Source organism: Ovis canadensis, chromosome 2 (genome assembly GCF_042477335.2).
Source record: "Ovis canadensis isolate MfBH-ARS-UI-01 breed Bighorn chromosome 2, ARS-UI_OviCan_v2, whole genome shotgun sequence".
Lineage (NCBI taxonomy): Eukaryota > Metazoa > Chordata > Mammalia > Artiodactyla > Bovidae > Ovis > Ovis canadensis.
In genome coordinates, this window is record NC_091246.1 from 53621973 (window position 1) to 53640990 (window position 19018).

General features: G+C 45.6%; 1 protein-coding gene across 3 annotated transcripts in view; it reads right to left on the reverse strand.

Annotated features, from left to right (window-relative positions):
• UNC13B (unc-13 homolog B) overlaps positions 1–19018 on the reverse strand; it is a 227442-nt gene that overhangs the window by 26174 nt on the left and 182250 nt on the right. For all 3 annotated transcript variants that reach the window (XM_069576256.1, XM_069576259.1, XM_069576257.1), the window contains 9 exons: positions 11947–11993; positions 9205–9283; positions 7478–7552; positions 6792–7011; positions 4183–4410; positions 3432–3573; positions 1229–1398; positions 667–782; positions 160–323 (listed from right to left, as the gene is read on the reverse strand). In XM_069576256.1, coding sequence (XP_069432357.1) covers positions 160–323; positions 667–782; positions 1229–1398; positions 3432–3573; positions 4183–4410; positions 6792–7011; positions 7478–7552; positions 9205–9283; positions 11947–11993 — 1241 coding nt within the window. The remainder of the gene's footprint in view (positions 1–159; positions 324–666; positions 783–1228; positions 1399–3431; positions 3574–4182; positions 4411–6791; positions 7012–7477; positions 7553–9204; positions 9284–11946; positions 11994–19018) is intronic.

The window sequence follows — 19018 nt, forward strand, 5'->3', positions numbered from 1 at the left end:
TCTGCCTTGGGGAACAGATCCACCTCACTCAGCTCAGAGAGGGAAAGCAATGAATCACTGCATACTACCCAACTAGGGACCTGTCCACTCCATCAGTGTACCTCCATCAGCTATTTCAAGAGTTAGCAGCCGTTTCCCAGGGCCCCAGGGGAGCCTTACGTCATGGCCTGATATATGGACTCAATGCCATAGCGCATGGCAAATTCATCCACAATTTCCTGGGCAGTCTCATCAAAGTACACCTTCCATGCATCATCTCCTCGAGCCTCAGGGATCTGGACTCCTCCACTGCCCTGAATGTCCGTGAGGTAATGGAAGAGGTTCTGTAGGAGACACAGTAAAATATATATTGATATTAAAGAGTTAAACTATATATTAGGAAAAAACCCTGTTGGTAAAGACCAGGAGAGCGTGAATAGGGTTCAACAGAAATTCTGTCCTTCAAGTCACTGCTCGGTAACTCCTATGGCCCCAGTAGTCTGTTCTCGTGTTAGTAAAAGAGAACTGAGGCTGGGACTGTTTCTTGGGCTTGTCTGCCACACACAGTGAGCCAAGAATAAAATAAAAATGGGCTCCAGAACTTCAAGTAGCAAGCCATCCTACTTATTGTCAAAGGCACCTCCCAACCTAGCTTTCTGGCACCCCATCTCCCAAGAGCTGGCTCACCTCATGGAGACACGTATACTGCACATGATATGGGGCTACCTTCTCCTCCCCCTTGATCTCCACGCTGATTTGCAGTCGGATGGCCCCCGAGACGGCTGACTTGTCTGTCCTCTTCTCTAGGAAGGAAAGAAGACTAGAGACTGACTACAATGCATCTGCAGACAGCACCGACAGCTCCCATCCCGGCTTAACCCAAAGGAAAGGGGGCACCGACACAAGCGTTCACCAAACAGGCGAACTCACTGCAGTGACCGTATACTTCACAAATACCCCAGAACTGCCTGCGTGGGAGAAAAGAAGTGCCCGGTGGGCTAAAGGCACTAGGGGTGAGATCTCACTTTCTGAAAGCTGGAAAAAATGTTCAGCCAGAGTGCGCCCCAGACACCCCCAGGCCTCTGTCCCCGTCTCTATCTGTGGTAGGTTCTCTGCTGGGAAAGCAAGCTCTGTATGGAGATGTGAATGCTCTGGGGACTGAGTGGTGGACTCGGTAGACAGGGTTTTCCTCAGGTTCCCCAGTCATGCTCTCCCTTCCCAGAAGCTTTCTCTGGTCCTGCTTCCTCACCCAAGTTGTACCAGACGTCCATTTCGCCACTCAGTGTTCGAACCTCAATGATGGTTTGGCCAAGGAAATCGTCAGACTCTCGCTTTAGCCGCTGCTTTACTCGTGACTTGATATCATCATCCTCATCCCACACACGTACCTTAATGCGGTCAGAAGAGTTGTGGCACTCACTATAAGAGAGTCAGGCAGGTTCTGTTATGGACGGACCCAACAACCTTCTCTCTTATGACTTCCACTTCCTTCCCAAAGCTCTACCAGCTGCACTTGAGGCTGACAGAGGAAGAGGAGGAGTCAAAGAATGCTGGTACTCAAGTCCCCAGTGAGTTGGGCTATCTGAGCAAATGGCTCTCCAGCCCTTAGCCTGGGTAGCCCTCGTCATGCTATTGTCCAGTCCTGACTGTGCTGGACAGAAGTGGGGAGGAGAGGAGTAATTAGGGACAATGTTGATTTCCTGCCAGCTAGCTATATAAACAAAACCAACAGAAAACAGCCTGACAGATGCCACAGAACCCTAGGAAGCAGTTGGTAGTTCCCTCCCCAGAGTCCTATATGAAGTCCATAAAGATGTTAAATGTTCATGGTAAGCCCATCTGGTCATATTTGCTTTAGTTTTCTACCTAACATCCCCATATATCTGGGAATATGCTTGGTGAACTTCTCTCATTCTCCTTCTTCTTTTTTTTTTATCATTTTTTAATATCCACTTGACTTGTCATTTTCTCTATGGTGCTTGCTTTGGAAGGGTAGTTTGCCAGGTACCTCCCTCACACTCTCCATCCCCAGCAGTTGCTTTTTGGATCCCCGTTGCCTTATCTAAAAGTTGTACTTGGCAGAGTTTGCTGCTCCTTACCCTATGTTCTCATAATGTCTTTGTACATTCTGTTAAGATATTATAGGATAACTACTGGTCTACTGAAAAATAACAGACAAATCATCAATAAGCCTCTTAAAGCCAGGCATTGTCTTATACATTTTTAGATAGACAATATCATGTTGAGTGTCTTATACAGAATACAAGTGTGTGTTAGTCACTCAGTCATGTCTGGCTCTTTGCAACCCCACAGACTGTAGCCCACCAGGCTCCTCTGTCCGTGGAATTCTCCAGGCAAGAATACTGGAGTGGAAGTATCCCTTTCCAGGGGATCTTCCCAACCCAGGGATTGAACCTGGGTCTCCCAGACTACAGGCAGATTCTTTACCATCTGAGCCACCAGGGAAGCCCATACAGAATACAAATTGCTTACTAAATGAAAAGTGGGCAAAATTGACTATAGAGCCAATTCATTTAGAATTAACTGTAAGTATCACTTCTTGGCCTTTTGCCAAGATTGAGTGTAGAATTAACCATAAGTAATATTCAAGCAGGAACCAGTTAGCTTCTTGAAAAACAGGTGCTCCCCTCAGTAACTATTGCCTCTGGACTGGAGATTGCTTTTATAGGCCCCAATCCCTTTTCCCAATCTCCTTCCAAGGAGCCAAGAGCAGAAGGTCTCTACATAAGCTGCTTGTTTGGCTGATTCAGACTCAAAGTCCTGGTCCTAGGCATTAACGGGGGTGTGATAAAGCATCTGGATTCACCAGACAGCAGTCCAAGTTCTAGGCTACAGCTTGCCATTTTTCAGCAGTCATCCCTTGCTGTCATATGAAATAGCCTGTACAAAAGTGAGATACTGAATAAAGGAGAAGGGAGTGGAAGCTGAGGCAGAAAGAAAAGCAGAGCCCTTTAAGGGAAATGGAAAACTGTCCAAATCCAAGGTTTCTATCTTCAAGTCTACCCACTTGTAGGACAAGCTGTTCCCGCCCTACTCCCTAGAAGAGACTAACTCTTCCTAGGGGTTAGGAAAATGCAAAGTCTAGCTTTACAGGATGGCAGGGCTGCAAGGCACACAGTTGCATGGCAGTCTCTGGAACTGTCATTCAGCTGTAGTAAAATCTTGCCAGCACTAGAAAAAGCAGTATGGTTTGCCCAGGGGCCCCTTTAATAGCCCGAGTTAAGACTTGAGTGCAGTAACCCTGATACAACAGTCTATGAGAAGGAGACCTAGGAAAATGAATGCTAGCCAATTAAAGCAAGTGAGAAATGGATTTTCTCCATTGCCTCTACCCCATCTCTCTTAGAGTCCAAGTCCAGAATAACAGGATTTAATACTGTTCCCAAAATATACACAGTCCCAGGAAAGATGACTTTCTCACTACGACTTACAAATGGAACTTCTCCTCCCAAACAGGATTCAGGTTTCCAAAAATGGTCTTGGTACGCTTCTTGGTTTTACCCACTTGCACAGTCACATAAGGGTCACTGGATCCTGTCTTGTCCTTGGCTTGTAGGCCCTGGGCACACACCACTGCAACCCAGACACACATAGAAGAAGGCTTCAGAGTACACTCCGGAAATCATGAGCCCTCCAAAGAACGACTCATACTTCCCATCTTAGAGCATCCTCTATCTGCTCCTTGTACAGGAGCAGATTTCCTCACTCCTCCACTTCTATTCTTAGCCCTAAGCTTTTCCCTCAAAGCCTAGCCCAAGAATCCTACCTCTTCCCTGGACCCTAACTGACCACTTACCCAGACAGGTCCTTACCTGTTCTGATACATGCATGCTTCAGTCATATGCACCCAGCTAATAAATCACTGGTTAACTATTCCCTGATCTCCTGCCTGTCCCCATTCCCCCAGCCTCCCAGGTCTTATAACATCAAACTGTTAACCAAGTCTGTAATATCAGATTGTTACTAAACCCTCGCATTATCATTCAGATTGCAAGTGTCAGCCTTGCCTCTCCCAGCACCACTGGCATTGGAGTCTAGAAGAGGAGGCGTGATGAACAATGAGGGCTTCATTCTGTGTTCTTTCCCCGCAAGTCCCTGCTTCTTCATGCTCAGGATGCTTCCTCCCCAGGCTCCTCCCCATAGCTGAGGCCCTCCTGTCCCCTCAAACTCTGGCCTACTCACCAGTGATGGTGATTTTGGCTGACCATTTGGAGGTGCCATCCAACACACTCTGCTTCACAGTTTTCATCTGTTGCACATGAGCGACTTTGCTCACATTGAAGACATCCCGAATCACTTCAAAGATCTCCGGCTTATTCCGCTCTCGGATCTTCATGCGGTCCTTCATGGCCATGATGATGTTCTGGGTCCGGTCCTCCGCTCCATGTTTAGAGCTCTTTTCTGCAGCCCCTGAAGAGTGGCCAGAGACAGAAAGTAGGGTAACCAACAGGTCACCTACCAGATCAAGGATCAGGCTGAAGACTGGGGTGTAGGAGGTGTCACTGAGCAGTGAGAGAAGCTTAGGAAGACTGGTATTTTTCTGGGGAAAGTTGGTATCTGTGGGCCTGCTAGAGTTTAATGCCTGGCCAGTGGAGTTTAAAAGGCAACTCAAAGAGTAGCAAAAAGTTGATCATTGTTGTATGTTAACAATATAACTAATGTTATATTAGTCCATTCTATTTAGAAACATATTGAGTTTTTCATGAGAAAAGGAAAAAAAAAGGTAGCTCAGTCTGCAGTTGGTTTTGTCTTTCTTCCATCCACATGGCTGTTGAGAGATACCCTCTAAGTCTAAGGCCAAAATATCAAAATGGGTATCCCAGTTATCAGGGAACAGTTGTGGATAGGCAAAACTCCACCAAACTCATCCAAATGACAAGTCATGATACAGATCTCAGAATTCATCACAGCATGTAGCTGGGCACATCCTACCCTGTGGCTCCAGTGTCTCAAATCTCAAAACATTGTGGTATGGTGAGAAAATTATGGCTTTGTTATCTGACAGACTTGGGTTCCAATCCTGACTCTACTACTCCCTGCTGGGTAAATACATTTCTTCTATGAGAAGAATGTGGCACCTATCTCTCAAGATTTGTAGTAAGCATTTTATTAGCATAGAGCATCCAGCCCAGTGCCTGCCATCTGATCCTGGGCTAGGTGCTTTATTTATTGAGTAATAAACACTCTACTATTGTTACCATCAGTATTATCCTGGCAAGGTCAAGGTCCATTTTTACCAGCCATGACCCCAGCCAGCTCATCTCTGCTGTCCTAAGGATTATGGAGGAACAGAGATTACCTCCAGCGTATTTCACCAACCAGGCTTCTCAGGCAAAGGATTCATCCTTTCTTTACTGGCAGATTGGCTCTTAACCTCTCTCCAGTCTCCAAAGGCTCAGGCCTTAACTACAAAACTTGGAGCAAAGAAGAAAGGTCAACATTCATCTCCTAACCCTGAGAGGATGGAAAGCAGATTTTCTGTCTAGGGGTCTACAAAATGGCATTTAATTCCACTCTGTACTTCATGGAAGACTTAGATAAATGAAAAGTGACCTGGGCTGCATCTACTCTTGCATTTAGCATATCCCATGCAATTGCTATTTCCCTGGAAGGGGATCTCGGAAAGGCTCTTAAAGAGAAGATAAGACACCCTGGCTATTATAGAGCACCACTTTAGAGGCTTCCAGGAAGCAGCCTATGCAGCCAGTTGCTAGTTCTCCCAATTAAAGCAGGGTGCTGCTGGCACCTGTCCTTGTCACCCTCTCATGATGGGTTTGGGCAAAGTCATCGCCAGCACCTAACTCTTCTGCTATGTTCAGCCTGTCTCTTCATGTCCATTACAGCCATGTCACTGGCATCAGTCTAGCATTCTTCAGAGAATGACATTTTAAGTCAACACTTCCTCAAGGCCCTTTTAGGTCTCATATCTTTCCTTGGGATAATGAAGCGCTTGTGAGTCTAAAGGTGACCTTCCTTTCTCCTACCATAATTCTTGAAGCTTTCATTGCTGTGGCGTGGCAATGATGAACACCTAAAGACCTGGAGGGTGAGAGAATACTTTCCCACCCACCCACCCCTGCTCTTCCCAGGGTCTAACCATAGCGGTGCAAGCCGAGCAGGAGTGGAGCAAGGAGATAAGAACTTGGAGCACTACCACCTCCTGTGCCAAGACTTGCTGCTTTCCCTGTTCTTCCCACTCAGATGGTGGCATAAGTCACATGTTTAGCAAGGGCTTTGGGAGTCACACATTCTCCTTCTGGACCTCTGCCTCATCCATTTGAAGATTCTGTTCTTGGTACTGATGTCTAAAATCTCCACCTAGAAGCAAGGAGTAAATTCTACCTTCCCTGAATCTGGAGGTCTAGACCTTAGGAGGCTCCTCTCTGAGGCCTAGAACCCCAGAACTCTCTCTTCCTATTAGTTCTGGACCCTGATTAAACATGCTCTAGTCTTTTGGGCAATATAGCCATCATGGTGTGTACAATACCCAAGTAGAGCCTTTGGGATCACCTGAATCCTGGAAGAAATTCTAACTCCATCTAAGTGCCATAGGAAGCTCAATGAATTTTTTCTAAAGGTGTTTAAGCAAGTGTTACAAGACCTGTTATTTGGAAAGGCAATGTCTCTTGACTTAAGAACCTACTTTCTCTAAAAAGGAAAGAGCTTCAGAGTCAGGTAAATTGGAGGGATGATGGCTCAGCCATCCTGGTTCCTTGTTGTCAGGCTATGTTGGAGAGGCCCTGCTGCCCACAAGCCCCCTCCCCCACCTGTCACCCCACAGGTGTACTCACGCTGCAGGCAGTCGGCATTGAGCAGGTCCTGGCACTTCTCATGGCACTTGACTCCACACTCGCTGCAGCGCATGCCCTGCCGGGCAATGCCCCAGAGCAGGCCTTCGCACTCATAGCAGTAGGTGGGAGTGGTGGCTGACCACACCTCAAAGTTGTGGGGTGTGGTGCACGAGATGGGATAGATTAAGGCCTGCAGGGTTTTCTTATACACATGTGATTTCTGAAAAACACATATCCCATCACCCATCAGTGACTTTAGTTCTCTGCTGAGAGATACCACTACTAAGCCCAGTGTGTGGCTATCAAGACCTCTGGCAATCAAGGAGATGCTTCAGCCTGGCAGAAAGAAGCCCCCAACATCATGTGCTCCTGGTCATCCAAGGAGCACATCCATGACCTGAATGCTGGATTTGAGCCTTGCCCCAGCATTCAGGCTTTTTAGGGAAACACAGTACTAGGCTCACCATAAATCCCTGACATGAGTGGTCACGTACTCCAACATGAGATTTAGGTTTACCCCTGGTCTGGACCTTTGCTTCTCCCAATGTGGAAAACTGGATGCTATAATATCTGTCTGTTTCATTAACAGAGTCCGCCCAAAATTGTTGAATTCCCAGTGTATAGCTACAGAGATGATCACTGGGCCATAGGCAAGTGAATTCATGAAAGCCCATGGGGTCACTTACCAGCTCTTCATCTTTGAGAGAGGTGCGTGTAGCCATCGCAGAAGTAATGCCTGCTTTCCGGGACTGGACCAGTGACTGTGAGAGAAGACTTGCTGTCAGCCCTGGCTACTACCAAGGGCTGGGCAAAGTCCTGGGGAGGGAGTTTCAGTGACCAAAGCTATCTGAGGATAACTTACTACTTTCTATTTTTACTGTCATTCACAGGGGACTCTCCACAGGTAATGGGTAACAAGCACCTGAGGTTAAGATTCAAATCAAGGCCCTCAGGGAACTGTTCTAACAATGATAGAATAGCACTTCTCTCAGGGTACCTGTCATCCAAAGAGTTTCTCCTTCCTCTAATATTTTTAGGTATCTACCTCAAAGGAAGGCAGAGGAAAATGAAAAGTCTAGAATTACAGTATGAAACAGGTCATTAAGAACAGGACAGACACAAAACTCTGTCAGAGTCACATTCAAGAACCATCACGGGGAACAATGATGCTATACTAAATCTCCAGTCCTGAGCACCAGCCCATGCCCACACTATCCTAGGTGGCTGTGGAGGCCAACAGCCCAAATGAGCAGGGCACTGAGTGAAAGGGGGCAATGTAGCCTCACTGAAATCACGCAGGGCAAGGGGTTCACATGAGGTCTAGGATGCCCTGCTAGAAAGGCCCATGAGTCTGCCAAGGCCAAGCTTTAGGGGCAGCCTCCAGAGAGGCACACGGTTTCCTTAGGCAGTGGACACCAGGTAGACGGAAGTCATTACATCAGCCTGAGCAGCAAGAATAGTGGGGACGTGCCCAGGGAGGTCGAGATTCGGGCTTTTATAAAGGATGGAAAAGGGCTCTGGAGACACTCACCATAGCCTGTGCAGAGGACAGCAGAGAAAGGAATAACATGATGTTAAAAGCCCCACAAGGGCATGAAAGCTTTCAGACACAACTGAGAGGTTCTTCCCTGAAGTCTAAAGCAGGACACATGTCCCAACCCCCCCATCTCTATTCTCTATCCACTGTTCCAACCCAGACAGCTGCCCAGGGCCCAAGGCCTAGAAGGAGAGTCATGCCATAAAGTGAAATATGGACAAGGTTAAAAGACAAAGGATGGGAAACAAGAAATGAGTAAGATACTGCCATCCACTCGGTTAAGCAAAAAAAACTGGTGAGCAAGGAGGGAGAAAGTGAGAAAAAGCAGGAAGAAAAGAAGGAAAGAAGAGAAAAAAGAGGAGATGAAAGACAATGAAAGAAGGTAATCAAGAAGAGTTGACATCATCTTCAACCAGCCAGCTAGATGAAGCACTGGTGGGATAAGAGGTGCACTAGAAAGGAGACAGGGAAAGACGTATCAATAGCAGCGGGAAAGGGAAGGAAAGAAAGAAATGATGAAAATAAAATGGCAAAGGATACTTGTATTCAGTCAGTTAAGAAGGGAGAAACTGGTAGGGAAAAAAGAGCACAATATGGAGGAAAAATAAAAAAAGGAGTGGACAAAAAAATATAAAATAGATTGAATAGGGAGAAAAAAACCAGGAATAGAAAAAGGGTTCAAGTCTTACTGAACATGTGGTTCTGGGACTCTAGGGTACCTGGGTGCCACTCTAAGCCCAGTGAGATCATACAAGGTCCTACTGAAGCCATCACTAAGTCTTTAAATGAGGCTTTAAATGACTGATCATCAGACTAATACCTGCCGCTGAAGGCCCCACTTCCATTCCTGACAGCTCACTAAGATCGCTCACTCACCAGGTCGCTGACAAGCGGCAGTGGCTTCTTTCTGCGTAGATCCGGCATGCTGTCAATGCCATAGAGCCCTCCAGCTGGCCTGAGGAGAGAGGAAAATATGTCAGGACCATTAGTCTCCTCTTGAGTTACTGGCAGGTTCAATGTTCCATTCTCCTTGCTCATCCTCTCCCCAAAGAAGGATGAACTGACCCTCATCATGGGCCTTTAAGAGGAGAAAGGAGGACAGAAAGCGAGGGAAATAAAGCCATGGGATGACAAACAATGGAATCTGCTCTCAGTCTCCTTCTAAGGTGTTAGCCAAGGACTGAAAGCTCTTTTATCACACTATGCCAGTCCAAGGTACCTTTGTTTATTTGAAGACCCCTGTGCTCCAGGTGGGAATTGATGCTTAAGATAGCTTCTCCCTACACTCAGGCCAGAGACACTGATGCCTAAAGTTAAGTCTTTCTGGACCTGTGCTAGAATAGAGCCCAGGAACAGCTCTACAGAAGAGGTGCTGCCTAGGTGAGCAAGACTGACAAACAAGAACATGTAGAAGCAGACCTTCTCCCTCCTGAGGAAGAGTCCCCAGTTCTTCTATCCAAGCCTCCTGAAGAAAACAGAGTCTCTGGAAAGGGGAGCCTGCATAATCAAATGGAAGCAGGAGAAGTAGATGAACCTCCCGACCCAGGAATCGAACCCGGGTCTCCTGCATTGCAGGCAGACGCTTTACCGTCTGAGCCACCAGGGAAGCCCTTTAGAGGGGAAAAAGACCATTTAAGAAGGAAACAGCAAAGTGACTCAGAGTGTGGCCTAGCCCTATGGTCACATCAACAGAAACCAGGAAAAAAAAAATATAGCTAGAGCAACTGAAAGTGAAGTGAAAGTGTCAGTCACCCAGTCATGCCCAACTCTTTGCAGCCCCATGGACTGACTATAGCCCGCCAGGCTCCTCTGTCCGTGGGATTCTCCAGGCAAGGTTATTGGAATGGGTTGCCATGCTCTTCTCCAGGGGATCTCCCCCAAACAGGGATCAAACCCAGGTCTCCTGCACTGAAGGCGGATTCTTTACCATCAGTGTCACTGGAGAAGCCTATGAGCAACTTGGGATTTCTAAAATTCTTATACTTTTTTTATACTTATTAACTTTGCTGTTCTTCGCCTCTTATTCCATATAACAACGCACAATAAAAATACAGAGAATTTCCTAAAAAGAACATCATTCTTACATTAAGATAATCTGGATTTTATCCCCAACTCTTCTACTAATTCACTACATATCCTCTGCCAAAATTCCTTCCTCTCTCTGGATGTTGGTGTCACTTCCATAAAATGAGAGGAACTATAAAATCCTCTCTGACCTTTCGGAAACTATCCTTCTGAGCTTTAATTAAATTAACTCAGGTATTTGGTTTTCATGTAAGCAATGAGGTGGGGAAAGAAGGGTGGCTGGGTTGTACACCATAGCTGGTGTGAAAAGAGAAATATCACAGAAGAATAAGTACATACTGCTAGCTATAAGGGCAAAAAACGGAGCCACAAATTAGGTCAAGGTTAGGAGTTGGAGCAGGCAACCCTATATGCTGATTTTTAATCATCTAGCTTCCTGAATATGGGCAGTGAGCTTTGTTCTCAATGAGACCACCACACCTATGAAAGTTTGAAACGTGTGACAGTTTCTAAGGACTAAGCTGAAGGAAGGGAAAGATGACAACAGGGAGACATTTAGAAAATCCCTGCATGGCTCCATTTAAAAATAGCCTGGTTATGTTGCGTTGGTATGTATCAAGTTTAAAATTATTTGAAGAAAAATGCTAAAGCCCTGAAGAAGGGCTGTTGAAGAAGCAACCGATGCCACAAGTTTGTGGCTAATTCTGAAAACTATAAAATGTATACCTTAAGCCAAGAAGTATCTTTTTTTGGCAACACAAATGAGCTTTTGACAAAAGAAGAGTGGCTCATTCACATGATTAACTCTTGCTATAAAAAAGACATAGCAAGAAAAAGAGGCATTTAAAAATATAGTTGATAACTTTCCGATCTAATCTTTTTTCTTCCCTGGTGATGAGGAAGAGGAGGCAGCCACGGAGAATTTCGACGCCAGGACTTTGAGGGGCAAGGAGAGAAGGAAGAGCCTAGCGGTCTTGAGAACTGTATGTGGAGGACAGAGGTGGCACGGGCACTTAAACACTTTCCTCTCTTAATAACAGTAAGTCGTAGCAGTTGAACAATTTAAAATGATTCTCTGGTGCAATCACATGGGTCTGAAACTCTCAGACAAGAAACACAGACAGAACACACAGAGCTCATAAAGGATGCTACTTATGTCTTCACTATAGTAGAATGGAGTAAGGGAGTGACTCACAACAGCTGAGGCCAGCAGCAAGCTAAGCAGTTACACTATCAACAGTGGAATAGAAGGAAACCAGCTCTAAGTGCAGATATTTTTCCAGTTTTCTCATCCTTATACATAAAAGGCATACCACCACTATGATGCAATACAGCAGAAATTCCAGAAGTAAGGATGGGGAGCCCCAAAGTTCCCTCCCCTGCTTCAGGGAAACCATTCTGCAAAGCTCTCTCTTCCGTCTCTGGGGAATCAGCCTGCAGAGTCCTCTCCTCTGCCCGGGAGAAACAACCGTCTCGACAGTGGAACCTCTTCCTTCTCTAGAATCCAGCTGATGAAGCTGTTTCTCCTGCTTCCCAAGGGAAAAGCTAAAGCAGCATACGAGACTCTGTATGTGCCTGAAGTGCCACACTTACCCTTCTGGAAGCCACTGGGGCAAACAGGGATCACCATCATCTGGAATCTTTAAAGAGAGAAAGAGAGAGAAGTTAGCTCCTGGCAAAGATGGGAGAATGCCATATTTCTTCAGTCAGGCAGTGAGCAGTAAAGTAGGAAGCTCAGAGCAGCATAGGTCACATACACCATGTGGTAACATAGCCGACTTGAGGTGTAAGCCAGTTCCCTGATCAGCCAGGGCCACAAGCACGCAGCTGAAGTGAGTGGTACTTCATCTCCCTTCTCCCCAGTGAACATGGAGGATATAAGCTCACAGAGAACCCAGGACTAAGATCCACTGGGAGTGTGAGAGCTGCCAAAATGTAGAGCCCCCGCACACATCCACTGGTATAGAACAGGAAGCATGGGCCAAGAGAGGGCCCATGTAGGCTTCCAGGCCTCACTAAAGCAAAAGGACAACTTCATATAGAGTCCAGTCTTCCAGCTATATTCTTAAGTTCTGTTGGCTGTCCTAGAGTCAGACCTGGTCTTTCTGGATTCCTGTCTCATCTTGTGATTTGACTTGGCCTAGGGTCCTTGAAGCTATAACTCATTGACACTGAGTATGCTCTACATTTGATAAACTCGATATAACAAAAGAATCCAGGGCAGATTAGATACTTGGATTACCATTCTTGTGAATTTTATGAACTCTACAATAAGAAGCTGAAAACTGAAGCACCAAATAATTCAAGCAAGGAACTACTAGAAAACACTTTTTAAAGCTTTTTGTAAAAAAAAAAAAAAAAATCCAAAGCAAATCCTTCAGGCAGAGTACAGAGAGTTCCAAAGCTGCCAGGGCTCTCAGAGGACCAATGGCACCTGCTATTTAGGCGCAACAGACAGTACTAGTGGGTCTGGGGCTTTCTGTTCCTCCTTGTTCCCTCCACCCTCAATGACTTCCCTGACTCCTGGGATCTAGATTCCAGCTAGCCATCCTGAGCAAAGGAGCTCCAGATCAAGGGAGGCAGAGGTAGCTGTTAGGCTCTGGACAGGGGGTAAAGTTTTGGGAGGGCTAAAGATAGGAGGAGTTATAGACAAAATGAGGCAAGAGAGTGAAAAAGAGAGGTAGGACAAGCTAATCGGTGATGTAAAAGTGGGTAAGAGTGACCCTGGACCAGCAGGAAGCTCAAGATGCACTTTGGATATAAGATCCTTTTCAGGTTGCCTGTGTACTAATCAAGCCTAGCTGCCTACTGCCTGAGGCCCTTCATGACCACACTTCACTGCTTCTGCCTCCTACCCTGGTTCTATGAGTGGGATGAAATGGTAGAGGGAGGGCCAGGCGCAAAAGGCAGTGAGAAGGTTGAATCAAGTCTCCTAAGGTTCCTGTGAGGGGCAGCCCACCCCTAAATCTCCATATCCCACCAACCAACTTATCCTCCCTTTAGAAACAGTCACTGCACTCAGCAGATTTTTTACTTCCTACCTAGAATTAGGTGGTTGCCAGAAGCCACTGGGCTTAGGGAAACAAAATCACAAAACATCTTTGGTAGCCAGGGTTCACAGGCTCAGATCATACACATTTCCTGTGCTTAGAGGGGGCAGTGGGTCTGCAGAAGCCTGAAGACACAGTGCAGAGCATGCACACACAGGGCACAGAAGGAGGGCTAGGGGAATGAGAGCAGGTCTCAGCAAAGTACCTATAGGAGGTACATTCATAGACACAACTTCTACCTGAAGAACCACAGGTGAGCACGGATCCTGCACACAGAGATACAGAGCATGCGCACACACCCATCTGGGGGAGGACTCGGTGTTCACCAGGGCTCAAATCACCGGCAAAGCGCACCCTTACTATCTTGAGGAACCAGTGCTTGTAGGCACAGAGCTTTAGTACACCACACATTCTCATGGTGTGGGGAAACCACACCACAGGTCTGCAGACCCTTGTGCTCACAGAGAGGCCAGGAAGCCTGCCCACAGGCACAAAGCACTTTCACATTTAGGCCCCAAGCAAGAGGCACGAAAAGCCTACAAAAACTCCTGCTCTCAAATACAAAGTGTGTATGCATGCTGGGCTCAGCGAGGGTTTACAGCATATGCCAGTCGGCAGCCACAAGTAGAAAATGGACACACACTGCGCAAAGTAGGAAAAGAGGAAGGCAGTCAGTACCTGGGGGAGTCAAACTGAGCACAGGGGTAAGCACACACATGCTACACTGAACGTGTGCCATGCAGGCACACACATCCTCACAAGGCTCCACGGGTGTCTGCAGGAGCACACACAGGCATGGAGCATGCACACAAACTGCTGTCAGGACAAACACACCGGCTGCATGAGCCACAGCTCATAAGCACGCATGCGTGCACACACACACATACACACACTGTACTCAGCAGGGAGGGGAGAGAACCAACAACAAAGGGGCCCCAAAGGGCCAGAGCACAACCTGAAGGGCTCCTCGCTTTCCTTCTGCAAGGAGAGAAAGAGCAGGAAAAAAAAGGGCAGAGAGGTTAGTAGATTCATCCTAAACCAGGTAGAGCTAACCTCATGGGACACGGAGGAGAGCTCAGAGAAGTCCTCTGACAACTGGGCAGTTAACAGAGCCTGGCTCCCGGAATCCTCACCTGTATTCGCTGCCCCTGCCTTTTAGTTTAGAACAGGTTTGGCTACAAAAGCCAAAGGACCAAGTCGGCCTGGGAATTTCAGCCACCCTTTCCCCCCTTTCCAAAGTGGTCTGTATGTAGGGTCAGGGCCACCAGGGCCACAAGGCCAGCTGTGTTACCAAGGGCCACTCCCACAGGCCGTCTGAACTGATTGAACACAGAGCAGGTTCATTCCTCAGATGAGCTACAAGAGCTCATCTGAATCTGGGCTAAGTCTGCGAACCCCAAAGGCTGGGTAGCTGAGCCCTCTCCCTTTTCTAACACAGCTGGCTACGTTTTGCCCCACAAGCCTTGGCCTGTTTTCCCAGAGCCTATGTTAAGTTAGGCCAAGTTAGAGCCTGGAAGTAAGGCCAGGACCTGGATGTTCAGTGGCCATAAATTTGGAGGCACCAAGTCCTTATCAAGTCACTGTGACCTAAGTCACTATGATCTGAATGATAAAACCATGGTTGCAATCCCAGGTTTGATTATTTACCAAACTTAGAACAATATGTCAAAACAAACTGACACTTCCAGAAGGACCCAAGCAAACCACAGGAGAGGAAGAATAAAGTCCAGAAATTACTCCTTTCCTATTTGCCAGACGCTACATAGCCTTCTAGGCCACACTTGCTTGACAGAGGCTTCCTTCTCTAAGCAAATTCCATTATCTGGGCCCATTAGCCCCTCTTTTCTTTTTTCCCCATCCCTTTGAATAAAGAATCACTGATGTTACATAACAAGTAGAAGGGAGAGTCATGGTAACTAACAAGCTCTCAATTTTTCAAGCTATGTCTGATTACCTAATGGGTCACCTGACTTGACAGAAGAGATTCAGGAATAGGAATCTTCCAAAACAGTGCAGAAAAATGGGTGAGATTAAAAAAACATTTCTGGGAGAGGGAACTGTCTCTTCTACTACATCTACTCCCTACTTCCTGGGAACACTCTGTTCCCTTTGAAAAAGAAAGCTCAGCAACAAACTGACCCCGTGATTCAAGCTGAAAAGGTTTCTCTCTTCCTCCACTATCTTAAATATATTGTACACATCATGTCAAAGTTACTTCAGTTGTGTCCTTCTATTCCCAGAGTTCCCCATGATGCCTAAAGAAGAAAAGTCAATATATTGTCATGACCTGGCCTCTTGCACTGACTGGGTGAACTCAGACTTATTCTTAAAAATTTAGATCAAATATTAATGTCTCTGAAAATTTATCTGCCTTCCTCTCAAAAACAGAATTAGGTGCTTCTCTACTATGTGTCCGTGGTACACACACTTTTGTGTATACACTTCTATGACAGTTTGTTGTCAGTATGTTTCATTGTTAATTGTCTGTATAAAAGTCTCTCTTTACATATTGTGAATTTCTTGAGAGGAAGAATTATAGATATATTTTATTTCACCTTTGTAGTCTGAGGGTTTAGCACATCTGGCGTTTTTATGTAGTAAAAGGAACTTGAAATTTCAGAACTTAGAAAACAACAGCCTTCTAAGGACATGTGTCTTGCCTAAGAGAAAAGATGGGCCTCTTAGCCTGTACCATTTTCCAGACCCCAAAGAACTATTGTACTAGTCCCTTCAGTTTGTCCCAACCACTGGCCAAACATTTTCTTATTAATAACTTAAAAACATCTTTTCTTGTTAGGAATCAAACACTTTGTGCCTCCTAACTTCTTAAAATGCCTTAGGATTTTTCCATTCAGATTTAGTTTTCAGTTTAAGTGATACATGTCTATATAACACCTGCTTTGCAGGAAAATTCCTGATCCCTAAGAATAATCTCACTCTTCCAGACAGTCCATCTGATAAGGAAAAGACACACTTCCTCACTGTTAAAACAATCTTAACTCCATTACTTAGGAGTCAAAGATTTGAGGCACTCAACTTATCTGAGCCTGCATTTCCTTATCTTTAAAAAGAAGATAAGACTAGCGATTGCCCAGAGTTATTGTGAGGATTCATTTCTTTTTAAAAATTTTTATTTATTTTTAATTGGAGGATAATTGCTTTACAACATTGTGCTGGTTTCTGTCATACATCAGCATGAATCAGCCATAAGTATATATGTCCCCTCACTCTTGGACCTCCCTCCTACCTCATCCTACCCCTCTAGGCTGTCTCAGAGCACCAGGTTGAGCTCCCTGTGTTATACAACAACTTCTCATTAGCTATCTGTTTTACACATGGTAATGTATGTATGTCAATGCTACTTTCTCAATCCATGCCACCCTCTCCTTTCCCTGCTGTGGCCACAGGTCTGTTCTCTGTGTCTGAGCCTCTATTCCTGCCCTGCAAATAAGTTCATCAGTACCATTTTTCTAGAGTCCATGCTGCTAAGCTGCTAAGTCACTTCAGTCATGTCCGACTCTGTGTGACCCCATAGACAGGCTTCCCCGTCCCTGGGATTCTCCAGGCAAGAACATTGGAGTGGGTTGCCCATTTCCTTCTCCAATGCATGAAAGTGAAAAGTGAAAGTGAAATCACTCAGTCGTGTCCGAACCTTAGCGACCCCATGGACTGCAGCCTACCAGACTCCTCCATCCATGGGATTTTCCAGGCAAGAGTACTGGAGTAGGGTGCCATTGCCTTCTCCGTCTAGAGTCCATATATAAGCATTAATACATAGATATTTGTTTTCCTCTTTCTGACTTACTTTACTCTGTGTAACAGGCTCTGTTATAGGTTCATCCACCTCACCAGAACGGACTCAAATGTGTTCCTTTTATGGCTGAGTAATATTTCATTGTATATATGTACCACAACTTCCATTCCTTAAATACTCACTGAGAACCTACTTCACATTAGGTGCTGTTCTTATGGTTCTAGAGCAGTGAACTGTGATCTTAAGAAGCTTCTATTCTAGTAGGAGGAACAGACAACTAATAATGATGGTGAAGATGATGACAGCTGCGAACACCAAGTGAACACAATAGTTATCTGGCATTTTATTTGAGTAAGCTCATTTACATCTCACAACAACTCTACTGAGTAAATACTGTTATAATCTCCATTTTTCTATTGATTAAAATGAAGATCACAGAGATGTTCAGAAACTTGCCTGAAGTCACAGCAAGTGGCAAAGTCAAAATTTGAAACAGGTACTCTGGTTCCAGAATCTGGAACTATGTATACTGTAATCTGATGGGAAGAGCTGACTCACTGGAAAAGACTCTGAAGCTGGGAGGGATTGTGGGCAGGAGGAGAAGGGGATGACAGAGGAGGAGATGGCTGGGTGGCATCACTGACTCAATGGAATGAGTTTGAGTGAACTCCAGGAGTTGGTGATGGACAGGGAGGCCTGGTGTGCTGCAGCTCATGGGGTCACAAAGAGTCGGACACGACTGAGTGACTGAACTGATCACAGATGATAGGGACTTAGCTGAAAAATCCAGGTAAGGGGAAAAGATATTGTCCCCAGTGGTGATGTTATGCTATGAAAAGTTTATAAATGATTGTCAGGAGGCCTCATCGCTAAAAGAACATCTAAGCAGAGATATGAAGAAAAATTAGTAAAGAAGCTATTCAGAGTGCAAAGAGAAAAGTATTCCAGTCAGAACATACAGCAAGTGTGAAGTCTGAGGTGACAGCATAGCTGGTGTGAAGGAACAAGTCTGCCTTAGAGGATCATTTCAAATAGGGCCCTCCTAAGCACTTTGGCTTTCATTCTGAGTGAGACAGAAAAAATCACCAGAAGGTTCTGAACAGAGAAGTGATATGATCTGACTTGTCTTTTATGCGGATTACTATGGCTGGGGAGAATAGACTGCAGATGGACAGGGGCAGAAGCCAGGAGATCAGCAAGACTGCCACTATCATCTAGGCGAGAGAAAGCGGTGACTGATACTGAGATGTTAGTGCTAAGGTTTGGAATATGTTTGAAAGGCAAAGCAGGTGGAATTTAATAACTGATTGGATACGGCTTATAAAAGAAACAGAAGTCAAGATTGACTCTATGGGGACTCCCCCGGTGGTGCAGTGTTTAAGACTCCACGCCAATGCAGGGGGCCCAGGGTCAATCCCTGGTCAGGGAACTAGATCCCACATGCCGCAACTAAGACCCAGCACAGCCGAAAACAAACAAGCAAATAAAAAACAAAACAATGTGCTTTTTTTTTTTTAAAAAAAAAAAGAATGACTTATGGATTTGGGTCTGAGCAGCTAGCTGCAAGAATGGAGTTGCCATTTACTGGTAAGGAAGACTATAGGGAAAGTAGGTTTGGCAGGGTTTACCATATATTCAGATTGAGTATGTCTAATCTGAGATGTCTATTCACACGGAAATGTGGGTGTTAAGTATATGTGGAATCTGGTATTCCTAGAAGATATCTGGGCCAGATATCAATCTGGGAATGCTTATGAAAATCATGAGACTGAAAGAGATTATCTAGGAAGTGAGTATAAATAAAAAATAGTGGTCAGGATTGAATTGGGAGGTACTACAAGGGTGGGAAGATAAGGCGGGA